The sequence below is a fragment of the Ipomoea nil genome, unplaced genomic scaffold, assembly GCF_001879475.1.
Source record: "Ipomoea nil cultivar Tokyo-kokei standard unplaced genomic scaffold, Asagao_1.1 scaffold1770, whole genome shotgun sequence".
Classification (NCBI taxonomy): Eukaryota; Viridiplantae; Streptophyta; class Magnoliopsida; order Solanales; family Convolvulaceae; genus Ipomoea; species Ipomoea nil.
In genome coordinates, this window is record NW_017618198.1 from 3,414,264 (window position 1) to 3,436,237 (window position 21,974).

The 21,974-nt window shown below is 35.5% G+C and overlaps 1 protein-coding gene across 3 annotated transcripts; it reads left to right on the forward strand.

Annotated features, from left to right (window-relative positions):
• Positions 1-2,313: 2,313 nt before the first annotated feature.
• Positions 2,314-16,990, forward strand: LOC109192213 (acid phosphatase 1-like). Of its 3 annotated transcripts, XM_019342781.1 has the most exons (4): positions 2,325-2,464; positions 14,780-15,105; positions 16,013-16,222; positions 16,631-16,990. In XM_019342781.1, exons 1-4 carry the CDS (start codon positions 2,327-2,329, stop codon positions 16,803-16,805), a joined length of 849 nt encoding a protein of 282 aa, XP_019198326.1. In that variant the 5' UTR covers positions 2,325-2,326; the 3' UTR covers positions 16,806-16,990. The 3 variants fall into 3 exon arrangements, with proteins under 3 accessions (XP_019198328.1, XP_019198326.1, XP_019198327.1); XM_019342783.1 differs by lacking the exons at positions 14,780-15,105; positions 16,013-16,222; positions 16,631-16,990 and adding exons at positions 5,531-5,740; positions 5,846-6,198 and having other exon boundaries at positions 2,314-2,790; XM_019342782.1 differs by lacking the exon at positions 14,780-15,105 and having other exon boundaries at positions 2,325-2,790.
• Positions 16,991-21,974: the final 4,984 nt, after the last annotated feature.

Below are 21,974 nucleotides of genomic sequence, written 5' to 3' on the forward strand. Positions count from 1 at the left end.
ATTTTATATAGATTCTGAATGAAGGTTTACGGCTTTTGCAAGGATAGTTGACAATTGAGATGTGCTGCCTTGATGCCACTCACAAAGTCATAATTGTCAATTTTGTGAATTGTAATGGTGTTAAATGTTTTCATCATGTGCAATTCACTTGTTCCCTCATTTCAAACTCTACTTTCTTGTTAGATTTTTCGTTGTCTTGGTGTATTTTTTTCAGGATCATTTAATGCCTCAATCAGGTAGAATTTGGCTTGGAGTAACAGCTTTATTTGATCAATTGTGGATATGCACCACTTTTATGCATAAACTGCACACAATATTTCTATATGTTTATATTATAATCTGAAACAGTCAAACAGAGCTACAGTTCTCTCAACTCTTCTTGTTCAATGCAGAATATTTGAATTCTTGACTTCAATCATACATGTTTGATTTATTTATTTACTAGTTACTCATTCAAACTGATTACTGAGGTTCTTAAAAAGGCATAAGTAGCTTTCAATCCTTTAATTCGAGGTTGAGACTTTAACTCTGGGTAAAAGCTGATGGTGATGTGGTGATTTTCCATTTTTAAGCAGGGAAATTAGTATGTAGATTCCCAAGTTTGGAAATTGCTATGTGGATTCTCAATAACTGCTTTTTTGTTTTGTTTTTTTTTTCTTCTTTTCCTGACAACTCATTTCTATTTTTATTTTTTTTTGTTTGTTTGTTTGTTTTTTTTTTTTTTGTTTTTAACTTTTTATGTTTTTTGCCTCCCTTCTTCCCTCCTAGTTGACACTTAAAAATTTGTGCTAAGAGCATCCACACTTGTGTATATTGTGGGGAGATTTCAGCATTAATTCTTCCCTACATGAGATAATAACTAGTGTGGAGGGGAGATAATTGAAAAAGAATCCTCCTGCAAATGTGAGGAGATTGTCAGGAAAAAAAAAAAAAAAAAGAAGAAGAAGCAAGGCTGTGCGCGTTCGCGTACAGCCTTGGGCAAAAGCCGGGCGCGTGCACTGCACGCGTCTGACTACTTTTTTTTTTTTTAATTTTTTTTTTGTTTTGTTTTTTTTTTTTTTTTTTTTTTTTTTCTCTCCTCTCCCACACTCTCTTTCCTAATCACTCTTACATTATCTCCCCATTCTTCCCAACCAATGTGGATGCTCTAAGAGCATCCACATCAGTGGATATTATGGAGATAATGTCAGATGAATTATCTCGGGTGGGGATAATAACAAGTGTGGAGTGGAGTTATTGTTTGAAATATTTCTCCTGCAAATTCAAGGAGAATGCAGAAAAAGAAGAAAAAGAAAGAGAAGAAAAAGGAGGCTGCTGTGCGCGTTTCGCGCACAGCAGCCCGCCTACACGGGCGCGTTGGGCGCCCCTGACTCTTTTTTTTTTTTAATTTTTTTTTTGTTTTTTAATTTTTGATTTTGATTTTTTTGTTTTTTGTTTTCCTCCCCTTCCCACATTCTCTCTCCTAATCACTCTTACATTATCCCCTATTCTTCCCAACCATTGTGGATGCTCTAAAAACCTAACAAATGAGGGTATCCCGGGGATTTTGCACATATGTTAAGAAAAAGTTTATGTGTTGGAGGAGAGAGTGGGTTGGGGTTGTTAGGTTATTTAAGGGATTTTGTCTGAATTTTGGAGATTTTGGAGGGGTTTTGAGAGTTTTTTATTTTGTTTTTGCTTTTTTTTTTTTCGTTTTTTTTTTCACCAATTTCTCTTTCTTAATCACACTTGTAAAATTTCTTCAAAATCCTACCACTATTGAGGATATACTTTAAGCTTGACATTTAAAAATTTGTGCTAAAAACCTAACAAATGAGAATGCTCTTTAGGCTTGCAAGCTTTCCTGTTTTCAAACTTGCAAGTAATGTGTCATTTAAAAAAAAAAAATAAAAATACACAAAGGTTTGAACAAAGGTAGAATTCCATTGATAAATCCAGCCTTAACTCACTAACTATAGTCTATAGTACAATAATTGATTAAAAATTATCCGTACTTATAATCTGATCCGCACACATAATCCAAAACCTGCTACTGAACTGCCGTTTAACATTTATCCAAAAACAAAATCATTACCAAACAATTAAAAAAAAAAAAATTTAATTTGTACCCTCCCACAAATCTTTTTGTAATTAATAATATACTTTTAATATATAAAAAATGTACCTGATATTCCTAATCTAAACAGCTATGTGGACCATAGATTGTTTTGTATTGAATACTAAAGTCTGAAGATACAAATATATTAACAGAAAATAGAGTTCTAGTCTAATACTAATAATATAGTCCTTAGTAAAGAAGGCCTGATATTTATTTAAACACCCAATAATGCATCAAAAATTTCATCCCGTCCATGGTTTCCTTATAGAAACAAAGACGATGAAGAAGGCCATTCAACTCTTGTTTCTTGTCACTGTAACAGCGTGGGCTGTTACTGCCACGCCCCAGCCGCCGTACATTCAGCAGGTGGTGGAGATCCACCGCCTACGGCCTCAGACGGGGTCCGCCGGCCACCGCGTCCCGCAGATCGACTGCCTCAGCTGGCGTCTCGGGGTGGAGACAAACAATATCCGTGGCTGGAAACTGGTCCCGTCCGACTGCGAAAACTACGTCGGCCATTACATGCTCGGGAAGCAGTACAGGGACGACTGCGAGGTAGTCGCCGACGCCGCCATCGACTACGCCAACAGCCTCACACTCTCCGGCGACGGCAAGGACATTTGGGTCTTTGACATCGACGAGACTACCCTCTCTAACTTGCCTTACTATGCCCGCTCCGACGTCGCTTTCGGGTACGTAATAATTAATGTCCTGAATGCAACTAAAATTATTGTTTCATCTCAAAACAATATGAATACAACTTTCTTTAATTTTAATCTTTTTTTTTTTTTAAATACTACTGACTCTATTACAATGCAATATCTGTTCATAATTACTTTGTCAACTTATTGAAAGAAGTCAATACCGCCTCCAAAACTTAAACTCATAACCTTACATATGGGAGAGCACGCTATAGTAGACCAGGTCCTTGGCTTCCTTAATTTTAATATAGGCCCTGATAACTAAATGTCGGTTAGCTGTTAGCTGATTGTGTTAATTAGAGGGTATAAGTAGTTGATAATATTAGCTTATTGTAGAAAGATGTTTGGTAAATTAGCTGTTAGTTGATAGTTGTTTAGTATAATTTCTTTTCTCAAAAAGTTAATTAAAAAAGTTACTTTGAACAACTTTTTAAATTTTAGCATGAGTAAATATCTAAAATGGTCCCTCAACTATAGCTAAATTCACAAATTGGTCATCAACTTTCAATTTTAACCAATTAAGTCCTTTAACTTTGTAATTTTAACACGATTTGGTCCTTCGAACACTTTTGCATTAACGCTCGCGCCCGCGCCGTCATCGGCCATCTCCAGAAGAACCCGCAGCTCTCATCGGAGCACATGGAGGCCTCCAAGATGACGCTGCACCGGTTCGGAAACACGTTGTCTTCTTCACTCTAGTATGAACTCAACTACATTGAATCCAAGGGAGGATGAAGAAAGGCGACAGGATTTCGCAGATTGCTTTCCGCGGTGGATCCAAATGTAACAGTGTGGTCTGAAAATACAACCGGAACCTTAAAAAATCGACGATGGACCATGAAATTACATATATATCCTAAAAAATCACAGTTAACAAACGGTCAAATAGACGGAGGATCAAATCGTGTTAAAATTGCAAAGTTAAGGACTTAATTGATTGAAATTAAAAGTCGAGGATCAATTTGTGAATTTAGCTATAGTCGAGGGACTATTTTGGGTATTTACTCTTTTAGCATTTTAGAGTTACAAAAAACTAATTAACTGAACATTTATATTGATTTTTTAACAAAATCAAACAGCTAATAATGGTTAGATAAGTCAAAATTGACTTATAAGTTAACTATTTTACCAATGGAGTTAATTCCAACAATGGTCCTTAGACTAGGTTGATTTTCTACAATTGGTCCCCGACTTTTAATTTGGACAATTTAGACACTTGACTTTTGAATTCTTTCCAATGTTAGTCCTTTCGTCAAATTAAGGTTAAGTGAATGTTAGTTTGAGGGGTAAAATAGTCATTTCACTTGCTTAGCTTATAGTTATCCCTTCTAAGGTATTCTCTGCACGTCCTCCATGATCAACTTCTCGCCACATCCTCTAGATATTCCTCATTGTCTCCACCATTGGCCTCCTCATCCGCCTGCTTAGGTACGTTAAAGGTCAAAGGTGCTTCTCCCCTTACTCCTCCTATCCCACAAAAACCCATCCAAAATCCAAGAGATAAAAAATGAGGTAATAAAGGAGCAGGAGGTGCAGAAGGAACCCAAGAAGTAAGAGGAGGCAACGGAGAAGATGCGGGGGCGACGTTCCCATTTATGCTGGTCCGGTCAAGATCAGAAGGCGACATAGATTCTTTCTCTGCAAATACTAAGAGGATGAAAGAAGAGATGCTTGGCCCGGGGTATCAAAACACTGTATAATAAGAACACTATCCGAATTAATAACATACAGAACATGAATAAAACAAATCATCGGCCCAGTCATCGTGACAAAACGAAATAAACACAAAAAGAGAGGAACCCAGACGACTAGTATGACAGATGAGTGTTTTGTTTCCTTTTTCTTGATAAAGAATATGGACACGGGGAAGGAGTTTATCGTGAAAGAGTGCAACGAAAAGGGAATGTGGAACAAGCTGAGTGATCTCCAGACTGGGAAGCAACTAGCCATGGAGGAATTTGAGAAGCATGTGGGGTACTCCCAGATGGTTAAGGAGCTATTGCACAGAGCACATGGGAGATCAGACAGTAAGATAAACATGATGAACTCTTATATTAGCAAGAGTTTTAGGTACAACAAGTCAGCAAGAAAACCAGTGTGGCTCTCATGAAGAACATAAAGGATGTGGCGAATTCCATGAGTTTGAAAATCATAGATAGAGATCCCACTTTGCTTGTTTATTAATATTTTAAAAGAGTGCTTATTTCAAACACTCTCCGGCGGAAGTAACCATGGAGTCAATTATGTCGGAGAAGCGATCGTTCTAATTTTTCAATCTCGATTCGGCGCCGCCGTTGTATCTCTTCTGATCATCATTAGGATCGTCGTGGTTCAACTGAGAAGCGACCAGCTTATCAAGAGCCCTCTAATCACTCACTCTATTATTATGCTCATCGTCTTTTTCTCTGTTACTTCCATGGACATCAGGGATTGCCGGCGGATTGGACATGTTTGCTACACCGGGAAAGAATGTCGCGTATACAAGAAAGGTATAATTATAAAATAAGCAAGTGAAAGGACTATTTTACCCCTCAAACTAACATCCACTTAACCTTAATTTGACGGAAGGACTAACATTGGAAAGAATTTGAAAGTCGAGTGTCTAAATTGTCCAAATTAAAAGTCGAGGACTAATTGTGGAAAATCAACATAGTCAGAGGACCATTGCTGGAATTAACTCTTTACCAATGCATCTTTCAATTTAATATGGTGAATTTGGATTTCAATTCAGGGCCATAGCTTATAACTCAACCAAGTTTAACGAATGGGTGAGAGAGGCAAAGTCGCCGGTGATTCCGGCGAGTCTCCGGTTGTACAACGTCTTACTCTCTTTGGGGATTAGGCCGGTATTCCTAACAGGAGTAAGAGAGGTACAGAGAGAAGCTAGAGCCACTAATCTACTCCAAGCCGGTTATCATAATTGGGAAAAGCTAATTTTCAAGTAAGTACAGTGAAACGAAGGTGTGTTTTACAGCAGATGATGATCAGAGATTTTGATTTTACATATTCTGTTATTAATTGGATGAATGTGTAAAAAATATATTAGGGGAGTGAATGAAAGTGGGTCAGGTGTTGTGTTCAAGTCCGGGAAGAGGACGGAGCTGGTGAACGCCGGATATAGGATCGTCGGGAACATGGGAGATCAATGGAGTGATCTGCTCGGACCGGACGCCGGAGATCGGACGTTTAAGGTGCCGGATCCAATGTACTACATTGCGTGAATGGAAGAGTAAATCTTGGACAAATTTAACGATTTAATTTATGCCATAAATAAATATGTACTTCATCTCATAATCTAAAGAGTTACTTGGGTGTAATAATGTGAATTGATACCTTAGTATATTTCGAATTATCATTGTATAATAATCAGATATTTTTAGAGTTATAACCTTTAATTTTTTATTTTTTTATTTATGTACAAACTTTAGTAATGGAATATATGTTAACTGTATATTATTCTTAACTTAGGGGGTATATTCAATCATGACTTTTGAAGAGTTTTAAAAACTTTTAAAATGATATATTTTAATAAACTTTGATTGACTTTCATATAGTCGTTCAAAACTTTTAAAAACTTTATAAGACTCTATAAAAGTCTATATAAAAAATATTCATAGACTTTTATCAACTTTTTATTTTAAAAAGCCTACAAAAGTCATTGAAATTCTAAATTGAATACATCCTTACAAACTTTCAATGATTTTGATTCTTATCATTTATAATTTTCTTACAAAACATTTATAATATATTATAAAATTCTTCTTATTATATAGTTCTTCACCCATATCAACATTCTCAATATTATTATTTTTATCCACGCCGAGTCTTATATGCTAATTACTTATTCTTCAAAAAAAAAAAAATGCTAATTACTTACATAGATATTATTAATAAACATCAACAAAAAAAAAAAAGGAACTATTTCATTAGAAATTCATAACAATATTGATCAATAAAATTTACAATAAAAGAATTGATCAAATAAAATATTTAAAAATATAATTACAAGTTGCATAAAATAAAATAAAATAATATATATATATATATATATAATTATAATTATAATTATAATTATACTTGATATATTGCTAGGCATCGTGCAAAGAACTATTATTTGCAATAGTAATTTGAGACTGCGAACAACAAGGTGCTACTGTTTGCAACCCCAAATTGTTGTTGCGAATAGTAGTTCACTATTCGTAGTAACGTGTTGTTAATATATATATATATATATATATATATATATATATATATATATATATATATATATAAAGTATTTATATGAATATTATGAAACATATGATAAAATTTGAAGATGAAAAATTTACTTTGTTCATGTATTTAGGGAGAATTAGAGAAAGTTAGGGATAAAAAATTCATAGAAAAAATAAAAATCAATATAAACAAGCAATAATAATGAAATAAAAATAATATTATTTCAAATTTTTAGATGAAGATTGTAAAGTTTAGGAGGGAGAGAAAAATTGGTAGAGTTTAGGTATGAGGAAAATATAGGATAATGAAGAAAAAAATAATTTTATTGAATTTTATTGAATTTAGATAGGTTTATAAAGTTTAAATATGGAGAAAAAATAGAGTTTAAATAGAGAGAGAAAACATTCAGAGTTGTTAGAAAGAAAATTTTGAAATCTTGGGGTTGATGGTTGGATTTCAACTATTTATATTTTACAAGGAAAAGTCTACAAAAGTCCTAAAATTAAAAAGTCTACAAAAGTTCATAACTTTTTGAATACCACATGACTTTTAAAGACTCTTTAACGATGTTGCTATTTGCACCCCCCTTTGACTAAAATAGGGTAAAAAGTACATTGAAAATATAAAAAGTTAAAAACTTACAATAAATACATAGGTGGTGCAAATAGCCTAATGGGTGGTCAAAATGCTATTTGCACCACCTTGTCAGACTTGTAATTAATACTTTGATAATTTAAAATTTAATTAATTAATACATTAAAAAAAAAGAAGAAGTCCCGTCACCTTCTCCGGTGAGAAGGCACTCCTTCTCAGTCCGGGGCTGGGTGGTTAACGACGTGTGGGATGGGTACGTGCCGCCGGAGTGCCAGCCGAGCGCGACGGTGCTCCGCCTCAGTCCGGGGCTGATTTGGGAGGCGGCGAAGGAGCCGCTGCACTTGGGGATAGATATTAACAAGACGGTGGGGATTGGGCCGGGGATGTCGTTTGCGCATACGGTGTTGACGAAGGATCCTGGGCTTGGGGTGATCGGGTTGGTGCCCTGCGCCGCCGGGGGGACGAATATCAGCGAGTGGGGCCGTGGCGGCCACCTCTACACGCGGCTGATTCGGCGGGGCGAGGCGGCGGCCCGCGGCGGCGCGACGATTCAGGCGCTCCTTTGGTACCAAGGAGAGACTGACACTGTGAATCTTGAGGATGCCAAGAAGTATAGAAGTAGACTCCGGAGATTCTTCAACCATGTCCGCACTGATCTGGAATTGCCCACTCTTCCCATCATTCAGGTACTTCTTTTCGGAATTATTCATACTTTGATCCTGTAGAAAAGATTCTTCTTTTTTCCCTTTTGATTTCAACTATCTAGACTCAACTATAAGCTCAGATTCCCACTGTGGGTTGCCTTCTCACCGGAGAAGGCAGCCCAGTTGCCTTCTCCGATGAGAAGGCAGTTGCTTTCTCACCGGAGAAGGTGACGCCTAGTTTGGTTTTGTTTTGTTTTTTTTTTTTAATTAATAATTTGATTGTAAAAAAAAAAATAATAATAAATATGAATCTTTTGACCACATTAAATGATGGGGTGTAAATAGCATTTTTTAGTTAGCACCACCTATAAAGTGGTTTGACCTATTATGTAGGTGGTGCAAATAGTAAAAAGGGGGTGTGAATAGAATTTCCCCTCTTTAAAAGTCTTAATCGAATACCACACGTCTTTTAAAGACTCTTTAAAAATCTTGATTGAATACCGCCTAACTTTTAAAGACTCTCTAAAAGTTTGAATTGAATACCTCCAAACTTTTAAAGTTCATAAAAGTCTTTAAAACTCTATGAAAGTCATGATTGAATACACCCCCTTTACTCATTCTTTTCCATAAAATACTCATTCTTTTCCATAAAAAAAGTATTAGATTCGAATGGTTGACATAATTGTTGAACATATATATTATGAATAGGTTGAGAGTATAATCTTAAAAAAAAACCTTAATGATACATTGCAAATTTTTTTTTTTTAACATTTTAATAATAATAATAACAAAAACAATGATGATGGACATTTTGTTTTTATATTATTAATTAATTATATGATAACAATTAAATTATAGTATACAAAAAATTGAACTCGATCGTGTCAATTTTGTTATATTTTTTCTGTTCTTTTATGAACTATTTCTTCTTTGTGGTAAGAATTGAAATAGAATAATATTTATTCAATTTGATTTGTTTCTTTCAACTATATATATTTATATGAGTTAATTCGAAGAGTGATCTCTTGACTATTGCCATTTACTAATTTTTATCTTTTCACTTTCAATTGGATCATAAATGACCACTTGACTATTGATCTTTACCAATTTTTGTTCTTAACTTTCAATTTAACCATAAATGGTCCATTAACTATTGATTCCATTAATTATTGATTTTTTTTTTCCAGATTTGATCTTATAATTAAATATCATTTTAATAAATATTAATGGGTTGTTTGGCTGGAAGTAGTTGCAATTCATTTACAATATAATTCTTTGGCATCCGAAATTACAGTATTTGGTTCGAGAGAATTACAATTCACCTTATATTTTCTAATAGTATCAAATGATAATAATATATATAGACGTTATATATTGGAGTAATATAATAAATAAATTTGATTTCTTTAAAATTTTAATTAATAAAGATTTGTTAGTTATTTCTTAAAATATAAATATTATTATAATTACAAGTTACAAATCTTTTTTTTTTTTTGACTTTTTTTAACGAATTATTACAATTACATGTTACTAATCATATTTCAATTCCTCTGATCATATTATGTTTTTTTTTTTTTTTGTTAAATCATTTTATATAATTTATTTATGTTTATGTATTTATATATTCTGTTAAATACGTATACATATGTATTAAACATAAATTATATCATTTGAAAGATTTTATTAAGACAATTAAAATAAATCTAATATTCAATATATACTAATTTAAAATTAAATGACCTAATCATAATTTTAACAAAATTAAACTGTACTAAAAATATTATTATTATTATTATTATTATTATTATTTGTACTAAAATATTATGCTTTTTTTTTGTTAATTCTTTTTGATATCTTTTATTTTTATTTTTATGTATTTATATATTTTGTGAAATACTTATACATAAGTTTTATATTATTAAACATACTAGTATTTTCACCCATGCGATGCACGGAATGGAATTATTGTAATATATTAAGAATATTTAAATCAATATATAATTATTTAAGAGTTAATTTCACCCGAAATCGCTTATCTTTCCTAACAATTCCAAATTTAATCCTAGATTATAGTTATTAATTATTACGATTTATTCTATGTTATAATTCTTAAGTTAATATTCTTACTATTATTATTAACACTTAATTACTTTTAGATATTATTATTACCATTTATATTATTATTATTATTATTAGTTTCTTTTCAAGTTCTGTTAGTATATAATGACCGTGAGGCACAATACTAATATAACCGTAATTAAATATTCTTGTATTGTATTCCGTGAGTCACAATAATAATATAACAATAATTACATATTCTTCAATTCTATATTCTTCTAGGATTTTTATTACCATCATTAATTATTCTCTAATTTACCATAATTAAATAATTTGACCAATTATAAAGAAAGATTATTAAATAATGCACGGGACAATTTTTTAATAAAAAATTTTAAAAATTCATTAATAAAATATAATGTTCTCATAGTTTTTTCTTAGAAACTATTTAATAAAGCATTTTTTTTAGAAATTGGTGGGCCGAACTGCCTACGATAGTTTGCGGTTGATAGATTTCGAAAAAATACGCGATTTCAAAAAAGCATTTTTCCAAAACGGAAAACCGACTCAAAAGTTATGCCATGCCGAAGTTTTGACACATTACAACTTTAAAAAAATAAAATAAAATTAATCGCCGGTTCACCCGGAGAGGTGGCTGCAGAAGAGGCCGATTCCGGCCTTCATCGCCGCGGCCAGCAATGCGATTTTTGCAACACTGATATATAGTATAGATATAGATTACAATAGGAATAGTTTGCAGAATTATTGTACGAATGCGAAAGTAGAAATCAATATATTTTATTAGAAAGAGAGATTTTTTAGGAATTGGGCGGGAAGTTAAAATTTCAGGGATTTTGTTATTATATATAGTATAGAATTGATTGATTACAATAGGAATTGTATTACACTATTTTATAATATTAGAATAGAATTTTAACGCAGAATTATTGTACGAATGGGAAACTAGAAATCAATATATTTTATTAGGAAGAGAAATTTTTTAGGAATTGGGCGGGAAGTTAAAATTTCAGGATTTTGTTATTGTATATAGTATAGATTGATTGATTACAACAGGAATTGTATTACACTATTTTATAATATTAGAATAAAATTTTAACGCAGAATTATTGTACGAATGGGAAAGTAGAAATCAATATATTTTATTAGGAAGAGAGATTTTTTAAGAATTGGACGGGAAGTTAAAATTTCAGGATTTTGTTATTATATATAGTATAGATATTTCATTTGAAATATTTTTTAAGACAATTGAAACAAGAATAATATTCAATATATATTAATTACAAATTAAATTACCTAAACCATAATTTTATCAAATTAAAATTATGATTATGTTTGGCAAACCTACCTAAAAAGGTAGCTAAAGCTGAAAAGTAAATGATGGGGAATATACGCCGGGTGTAGGCTCCCGGTACGATCCGTGCTTCTGCTTGGGTCGGGGCCAAACGGTTCGGGTCGTAATTATAATCAACGGGTCAAGGTCAAGCCATCTTGACTGGGCCTATAAAAGGGGCCCTAGCCCTTTTATTTGAGAGTTCCTCTCCCTTTCCACTACACTCTCTCTAGTTATAATCCTCTGAACTCTCTCTGGAAATAGGGAAGAACAACAATAAATAAAGAGGTCTTTGAACTAGTATTCGACAAGGTCTACTCTACATTGTTCATACATACAACACACATTCTACATACACGGGAATTAACCGTATCAGTAGCTGAAAGTTGAAAAGCTATTAGCTCGAAGCTGAAAGCTGAAGAACTCTTAACTAGCTGATTATGCTTCAAAGTGTTTGGTAAAATTAGCTTTTTGATAAGCTGATAAATGTAAAAAATACTAAAAAGGACATTTTCATAAAATTTAAATGATATGATTATTATATTGTTTTTATATTATTAAATATATGAGATATATTTAATTTATAAAAAAAGTTTTTGTTTTTATAATATATATGAGATATATATTAAATTAAAATAAAAGATTTTTTTTTAATTGGTAAGGGTAAAGGATGTTATTTATTTTTATAAACGGAGATTGGAGTTAGAACTCTAAAGGAGTTGTTGGGCGGTGAAGAGTTGGGGTAGAGGATGAAAAGGTTTAAAGGTTTGGGAAAAGGGTCAAATAGGCCCTCGAACTTTAGCTTAAAAGTCAATTAGGCCCCTAAACTTTTTGAAGATGCAATTACACCCATCAGCAATTCATTTAAGTGCAATGAAGCCCAAAAACAAATTAATGACCTGCTATCACAGGTCATTAAGGTTCAGGCCACCTTCCGGCGAATTTTTCGGCAAAAAAAAAAAGTGACCGGCAAAATTTTTGACAAAAGAAGTGACTGGCGAAATTTTTGACAAATCTGGGTCGGTTGCTGGTCACCTTTTTTTGTCAGAAAATTCGCCGAAAGGTGGTCTGAACCCTAATGACCTGTGATAGCAGGTCATTAACTTGTTTTTGGGCTTTATTGCACCTAAATGAATTGTTGATGGGTATAATTGAACCTTTAAAAAGTTTAGGGGCCTAATTGACTTTTAAGTTAAAGTTCGAGGGCCTATTGGAAAATGATTTATGAAAATCATTTTTTGGGTTTTCAATGTTTGGTGTGTGTGTTGGGGGAGGGGGGCTCTTAGTCAATGAAAAATGAGTATGTTTTTTAGAAAAATGACTTTTTTGTTTACATGAACTCATTTTCCAAGTCTTTCACCAAGTTATGCCCTCTCTCTATAGACAAAGTCCTGCCCTCTCTAGTCTCTACTACACCTCTGTGGTTCCACCATATCGTGACTGGTTTTCCGCCAGACTGCTTTAATTTCAGATGTCACAACAGTTTGGCCAACTGGTTTCCGAGCGTGATTTTGTGATCTCTCCTTAGTTATTTTGTTGTGTTCATTTTCTGAAAAATGAACCAAGTACATAAAAATAGTTTTCTGCTGTGCAGCCAAATACTGAAAAAGAAAATTTTTTCTGGAAGACACTAATTTTCCCGCTTTCCAAACGGGTGCTAAATATAAAATTATTATCTTAAAATACTTTTTTTTTTTTAAAATTAATTTGTAAAAAAAAAATACTTTCTTTATTAAACACAACACGGACTAATTATATATATGCATGTGATGAAAATTAGCAAATACCAATTTTGTTCTCACGAGTATTAGTAAAATGACAGTTTTGGTCCACATGTTTAATTCCTACTAATTTTTATTCACGACTATAGTTTTAGTACCAATTTTCATCCACAACTATTATTTTAGTGCCAAAATTCATCACACTGGTCACCCCTTTGTTTAAGACATGTCGAAATATGAAATTATTAAGGGTAGTTTCGTGCTTTTCAAATTAGGATCCCTATTTGAGCATGAATAAAAGAATTTAAGCCCTAAGATTTATACCAATTCGCAGTTTTCTTCCTCAAATTAAGATAGGGTGAAAAGGAGAACTGCGAATTGAGATCGATTTTAGGGCTTAAATTCATTTATTTATGCTCAAATTGGAATCTTAAGTTGAAAAGGATGAAAATGCCCTTAAAATTTTTAAATTTCTGGATGTTTTAAATAGATGGGTGACCAACGTGATGAATTTTGGTACTAAAATAATAGTCGGAGAAAATTTTAATTTTGATCACATGACTATAGGGGTATTGTTAATTTCAGCACATGACTTTCAAAAGTGTCAATTTAGTACCTTGACTATGTAATATTTGTCAATTTTGGTCATTCCAGCTGAATTGACGGTCAAATTTGACTGGAAAAAATTAATCAAACATTTAGTCTATAATCTGAGGGGCAAAATCGTCTTTTGATCTTTTATAGACTAAATGTTGGATTAAATATTTTTGGCCAAATTTGACCATCAATTTGGCCGGAGTGACCAAAATTGACGAAAATTACATAGTCAAGGTACTAAATTGACACTTTTAAAAGTCAGGTGTTGAAATTAACAATGCCCCTATAGTCATATGACCAAAATTGAAATTTTCTCATAATAGTCGTGGATTACAATTGGTACTAAAACAATAATCGTGGATAAAATTGGTAAGAATTAAACATGTGGACAAAAACTGTCATTTGTTAATACTCGTGGGACTAAAATTGGTATTTGCTCCGATGAAAATAGTAAACACATTAAAATAAAAAACAAATTAATTATCCTTTTTGGGACCCACTAGACTTGGTTTCCCTCTTATAATTATTGTTGTATTATTTGCATTATTTTCATTAACATAACGTGAAGTGTGCACGCATTTTTTAATTATTAAATTTTACTGTATAATTTCTAATGGAAAATGACCATTTTGGGTTATGGGTTACTATTTAAACACCCAAAACTCATCAAATTCTTCAATCTCTCCTTGTCCTTGGCTTTCACTACCTAAAAAATGATCAAACTCATTCCTCTCTTCTTTCTTCTCGCCGTAACGGCGTGGGCAGTTACTCCCACGGAGCAGTCAAAGCACATCAAGCAGGTGGTGGAAATCCACCGCCTGCGGCCGCAGACGGGGTCCGCCGGCCACCGCGTCCCGCAGATTGACTGCCTGAGCTGGCGTCTCGCGGTGGAGACCAACAATATCCGTGACTGGAAACTTGTCCCGGCCGAGTGTGAAAACTACGTCGGTCACTACATGCTCGGCCAGCAGTACAGGGAGGACTGCGAGTACGTCGCCGAGGAGGCCATCAAGTACGCCAACGGCGTCATTCTCTCCGGCGACGGCACCGACATTTGGGTCTTTGACATCGACGAGACTACCCTCTCTAACATTCCTTACTATGCTCGCTCCGACGTTGCTTTCGGGTACGTAACAATCCCGACATAACTACAACGTTCTAACGTAAAACTGATCAGACCTGTTGACTTAATAACTATAATGTTACGATTCTTAACGGGACCAAGGACGGAGCCAAAGGAGGCAGGGGTAGCTGCCCCCTTCACCTCATCCCCGCCCCATATATAACCTTTGTATGTATATATAGTACAAGTTTTAGTATTAGTATAACAAACAGAAGAATATTAACAAGAAGTGACCTAGATGAGTTGGCAAAGCATGTCTGTGGTTATCTTAAAGATCAAGGATTTGAGGCTTGGCACAACCACCTTTTCACAGTTTTTTTTGCTTTAACACAGTTACGTTTTTAAACAATTTTTTTTGCTTTAACACAGTTATGTTTTTAAACAGTTTTTTTTGCTTTAACACAGTTACGTTTTTAATAGTTTGTTTTAAATATTCCACACACACATACACATATATATAATATACATATATAACATTCTTTAATATTAATAATGAGATGTGTAATTTATAATATGTTTTTTTATTCTAATTATTTTATCAAATTAATTATATTTCATATTTTGTTATAAATATTTTTATAAAGTTTCGATTGATTTTATTTTTTGCTTATGTCCAACAATATTTATACATATATTTCTTTTAAGTAATTTTTTTTTTTCAAATTATCTCTTTTGTTTTAATGTTTCGCCGCGGTTTTATTGAAAAAAAATTATGAATCCGTCTCTACTATTTCTTCGCCCCCTTCAACGGAATTTCTGGCTCTGTCCATGACGGGACCTAAATATTGACCTTCTTGACTTGAGTCTGTATGAGCAAACCCAGTACACAATAGTAATGACGGATTTTTCTTGTTTAATTTAATGATGCAATTCATGTTTAATGGCTCATAATAAATACGTTGTGTTTCAGGGCTGTACCCTATAACGATACCAAGTTTAACGCATGGGTGAGCGAGGGGAAGGCGCCGGCGATTCCGGCGAGTCTCCGGTTGTATAACACGGTACTCTCTTTGGGGATTAAACCCGTTTTCCTAACCGGAACAAAAGAAGCATTCCGAGAAGTTAGAATCGCTAATCTGCAGGAAGCTGGTTACTATAACTGGGAAAAGCTAATCCTCAAGTAAGTCAAAATTAAAACATCAATTTTATTTTATTTGCTTTTCATTATACCATGTATACAATGGACTTAAACCGAGTTTAACTCACTGGTTCAGTAATCACTAGTCAGTAACATTGTGGTGATTATGTCCAAAGTGGACAGATCCTTTGTGCACACTGACATTTGATCTTGTCTGAGCCATTGAAATCAATTTACATCCTCCAAAATACTCTGTCTAGCGGAGATTTAACCTTCCGAGAAAAGAGTTAAACCGAGTACTATGAGGACAAGATCCATAATTAACCATGCAAACTAAGTCAATCTAGTTGAGTTAACTAGATTGTTGACTTGGTAACTACAAAATTACAAATTCGATTTGGATACATAAGAATGACTTATTGAGGTTAAAAAATGTGTGTTATTGTGTAGGGGAGTGAATGATACTGGGTCAGCTGTGGAGTACAAGTCCGGTAAGAGGACGGAGCTGGTGAACGCCGGATATAAAATTGTGGGGAACATCGGAGACCAGTGGAGTGATCTTCTCGGAGCGGACGCCGGAGATCGGACGTTTAAGCTGCCGGATCCAATGTACTACATTGGTTGAATGGATTAAATCATGGAGGAGCTCTTGAGCAGGCACCAGTTCGTATGCCATAAATAATTAATTAATTGTATTATCAACGAAAGTCGGTCCAATCCTATTGTGTTTTTATGACGTGGAACTTGACTACTGCGATTGTCCGACTCCAAATAATTATAACCAAAGCACGTTTTTTCGATGAAGCAATATGGCGTAACTCGTAAGAGCAATCACATTTATTTTAGATTTTATTGGATTTTTTACAATGACATTAGGATAAACAAAGAAGAGGGAAAAAGAAAAAAAAACAACAAAAATTGACATCTCAAAGAAAAAAGGGACAGGCCTAACGCGCCCAGCTGGAGCGTAGACAACACGCGCTCAATTAGGCGCTGTGCGCCAAACACGCATAAGGAGAGAGTATTTTTTTTTCTTTCTTTCTCTAATGGGGTTCACAAAAAGCATGTTATTACTGTAGTAAAATCTACCATAAAAATCATGCTCCATATCAACAAAAAACTACTTTTCAATTTTTAATCCGACAAAAATTTATCAAAAAGGTGAAAAACCATTGGTGTGGTTGCTCTAAGCGCATCTTCAATAGTCCAATATCTTGCACAATTTTGTAGAATCCAAGTAAGAAAGAGGAAGCAAGGAAAAAAGAAAAAAAAAAAGAAAAAAAGAAAAAGAAAAAGCAATCAAATAGGGTGGTCGCCAGTTGGCGCGCCCACTAGGCGCGTGTACTGCTGGTGTACTTAATGCGCACCAATTATATATATATTTTAGTAGGGCCCACAATGAGAGACAAAAAACCAACACCAGCGCAACACTCTTTTTTCTTCTCTCAACTCTTCCTCTCTCTTCCACATAGGATTAACAACATAAAAAACTTACCCAAAAACCACTATTGTGGTTGCCCTAATGAACTTCCGATCCTTTTTTTATTACATAGATTTTCAACTTACATGAGACTAATTCTAGTCTCTAGTTCCTACATCAAAAGTCACTAGAAGATGTAAATCTAAATCGTATGAACCGTCTTTCAATCAGTCTCCCACTTCACTATTCACACAAGAGAAGGAGCCCAACCATATTACCTCTTGCCGTGACTTTGAGTCAGGTGATCAACCACTATGCTAGTCCTATAAGACAAATTTAAATTCTTTTTGCTTTTCATGATATGATCAAATTATTTAAAGGGTGTACAAGGATAAACTCTGTTCTTGTGCATTAGAAAAATTATGTGCGAAAGATTTGACCAATAAAATATTGATCACAAGAGTAAGACAATCATAAATTCGAGGCATATATATTTTTATCCATTTTGTTTTTTACACTTTCCGACTGTGAAAAAAGAGTCGCTCATTCGCATATCATCATCCATCATCAACCTATGGGGACACCATCTTTGTTTTTTTTGACTGGTTAAAATCATTTACAAATGTTGTGATTGATGTTATGTTCAATTCAATAAATTTAAGAAAATCGTATCGTATCTTTTCTGATTTTATATATTATATAATTCATTTTTAGCATATGTTTTTTATACTGACCGAGTGTGGTTGCTAAAGCTATATAATATTTAACTTAATTAAATATTTATCATAATTTTCGCTCTCTAGGGTTTGCTAGAGTTCTCTCCACCCCTAGGGTTTTCTAGGTCATTCACATGCGTTTTCTGCCCTTTTTTCGGCGTTACTCACCGGTTATTGCATCGACTGCTCCAATAGAACAACATGGCAACATCGGCTACGGTAGAAGGTGTTGCAGCGCTAACCGAAAGATGGGCTGATATAGCCCTTAACGATGAGGAGGATCGTATTTTTGATCCAGATGGAGGGGCAGCCGACGAACAACATGCGGACGCCGAACAGACATGGGGAATTGTTGGTAGGTTCTTAACCAATAAGCTCATTAAGGCGGAGTATATACGGCAAGTCATGGCCTCTGTTTGGCAACTGATACGGGGGGTTCAAGTTTCGGAAATCCAACCGAACCTGTTTCTCTTTGTGTTATACCATGAGACAGATGTGCAGTATGTGCTGGAGGAGGGCCCGTGGTCGTTTGATAATCATACGTTGGTATGTAAAAGGGTTCCGGATGGGGTGCTCCCGGTTGATGTGGTGCTTGACACGATCGATTTATGGGTTCAGTTGCATGATCTACCCATGGGTTATACGTCTGTATCGATTCTTGAGCAAATTGGAGATTTTATTGGTACTTTCGTTAAATTGGATGAACGGTTCATTGGGGCACCATGGTTGACCTTCTACCGTATTCGGGTTTCAATACCAATAGACAAACCGATTAAGCAAAGAATGAAGCTGCTTAAGCAGGACAAGACTACTTGCTGGGTCAATTTTATGTATGAAAGGCTACACATGTTTCGTGTTTTTTTTTTTTTTTTTTTTTTTGCGGTATGTTGCGTCACTCTTACAAGTTCTGCCTAAGGGCTAGGAATGCGGCAATACCGGTAAAACAATTTTCGTACTCTACGGATTTTCGTGTGGGAGGGAGTCGGGGGCCGCGTGCAATAGGCGACCCCTGGCTGATTCCGCTAGGTGGAAAATCAAAGGGGGATCCGGCTGCAAGGCAACAGGCGAAACAGCCGGCGGACTATGTTGACCCGAGGACGGTCGTGGCACGGGAGGCCGGGGAGGTGGTGGCTGCGGTAGCAAAACGCCGCCGTGAGGGGGAGGGGAGGGGAGGAGGTAGGCAGGAGGGTGGTAATGGTGATGTGACGATGTTGGAAAGTTCAAAAAACTTGTATATGGCGGGCTCTGGATCCCAAACCCGCCCGACCCAATGAGTACATTGAGCTGGAACTACGGTGCTTGGGTAATCCACAAACAATTCGTGAAGTTGTGGACATGGTGTCCCGTAAGCAACCCGACTTTTTATTTCTAATGGAGACTAAAGTGGGACGAGATCACGCTGAGCGAATTCGTGTCACAATTGGTTTTGAAGGATTATTCTATGTTGATAACAGTGGTTTGAGTGGTGGTTTAGCGTTGTTTTGGAGGAAGAATAATACGGCAAGACTCCTCAGTTACTCAAAGAATTATGTTGATATTGAAGTAACTATCACCGATTTTCCAGGCTGGCGAATGACGTGTTATTATGGTTTCTCGGAGCGTACCAGGCGTACTGAGTATTGGGAACTCTTGAGGACCTTAGCGGTCGGATCAAATCTCTCATGGATTGTTGTGGGGGATTTCAATGACTTGCTGTTTCAGTATGAGAAGAGAGGGGGAAATCCGCATCCAAATAGCCTCCTTTGCGAGTTTGGGGATGTTATTGGGGATTGTGGTCTGGCCCAATTGCAAATGGATGGTTATCCGTATACTTGGGAGAAGGGAAATGGAACAGTCAATTGGATTGCGGAGAGAGTCGACAAGGTCCTAGTAACGAACGAGTGGCGCAACATGGTGCTGAGAGCCAAGGTCACGAATTTAAGAACCCGAAAGTCTGATCATTCGGCTCTTTTTCTGGGAATCCATGAATCCTTAGGGACAAGTAGAGCTGGAAGAAGGGGATTTCGATTTGAGATGACCTGGTTATATGATGAGGGATGTAGAGGTGTGGTGGAGCAGTCGTGGCAGGAGGGAAGGGGACAAGGATTGCAGAGTTGTATTGAGTACTGTGGGAACCGATTAACACGATGAGGTGGAGATCGGTACCGCAAGTATGGGAAGCAGATTATGGAACTGAGAAAGGATCAACAACGTTTGAGGGAGTGTACTGACCCGGCCTCGCTTGCAGAGTTTCAGCGCTTAGAACAGCTACTAAGCCGCACTGAGGCCCAGGAGGATGCCTACTGGAGACAGAGAGCCAAGCAACACTGGCTTAAGGAGGCCGATGCCAATACAAAATTCTTTCACAGGTATGCCTCTCATCGTAAGAAGAAGAATACTATATCTAAACTAATGAATGATACTGGGAATTGGGTGGAAGGGGAGCCTATGAAAAATGTTATTTTGGATTATTTCAATAATATTTTCTGCTCTGGAAATCCGGGACCTAGGGAGGGTTTCTTTGAGGGGATTATACCGCGGGTCTCTCAGAAACAAAATGAGTCATTACTACGGCTTTTTGTTCTAGAGGAAGTTAAAGCTGCACTGTTTTCAATGTTTCCTGACAAAGCACTGAGGCCGGATGGAATGAATCCGGATTTCTATCAGCATTTTTGGGATGTGGTAGTGGGGATGTTGCGAGTTTTGTAGTAGATTCCCTTGAATCTCGTGATTTTCCGCCTGGTTTGAATGATACAGATGTTGTTTTGATCCCTAAGAAGAATACCCCTGAATTGGTGATTGACTTGCGCCCTATAGCTCTCAGTAATGTGGTTTATAGAATTATGGCTAAAATGATATCCAATAGAATGAAGCCGCTAAAGGAGGAAATAATATTGGAGTCACAGAGTGCCTTTATCCCAGATAGGCTGATAACTGATAATATTTTATTAGCTGTAGAAGTGGGGCATCTTTTGAACAGAAAACAGTGTGGAGTGGGGGGATAGAGTGCTCTCAAACTAGACATGGCAAAAACATATGACCGTATGGAGTGGTCTTTCCTTCGTAACATGATGTTGGCTCTGGGGTTTCATGGTGGATGGGTGGAATTGATTATGAAGTGTGTAACCACAGTTTCTTATAATGTTTTGGTGAATGGCTCTCGAAGTGACCCTATTGTACCCACACGTGGTTTAAGGCAGGGAGATCCTTTGTCCTCATATCTATTTATTATTTGTGCAGAGGGTCTTTCCCTATTATTGCAACAGGCACACAGTGCAGGGTCAATTCATGGATGCAGAGTAGCAAGAGGTGCTCCCCCAATCTCTCATTTATTTTTTGCGGATGATAGTCTTTTATTTTTTAAGGCTAATGTGGAGGAGACAAATGAGATAAAGAGATGCCTATCAGTTTACGAGGATCTATCTGAGCAAGTGGTTAATTACCACAAGTCAAGCATATGTTATAGCAGAAATACAAGTAATGCAGACAGGGAAAGTGTGGTTCAGGTTTTGGGAGTGGTGCAGGCTCCGAATTTGGGCAAATACTTGGGACTTCCCTCTTTTGTTGGAAGGAACAAGAAGGCAGCTTTCGCATATATTAAGGATAAAATCCGCCAAAGGATTGGATCGTGGAACAAGAAGCTGATGTCACAAGCGAGTAAGGAGATTTTATTGAAAAG

Bases quoted from the DNA above. Each gene is read 5' to 3' on its own strand.
- LOC109192213 (XM_019342783.1), top strand. From the start codon at position 2,327: ATGCATCAAAAATTTCATCCCGTCCATGGTTTCCTTATAGAAACAAAG. The intron at 2,791-5,530 runs GTACGTAATAAT...ATTTCAATTCAG, and splicing joins CGCTCCGACGTCGCTTTCGG to GGCCATAGCTTATAACTCAA. The intron at 5,741-5,845 runs GTAAGTACAGTG...AAAATATATTAG, and splicing joins TGGGAAAAGCTAATTTTCAA to GGGAGTGAATGAAAGTGGGT.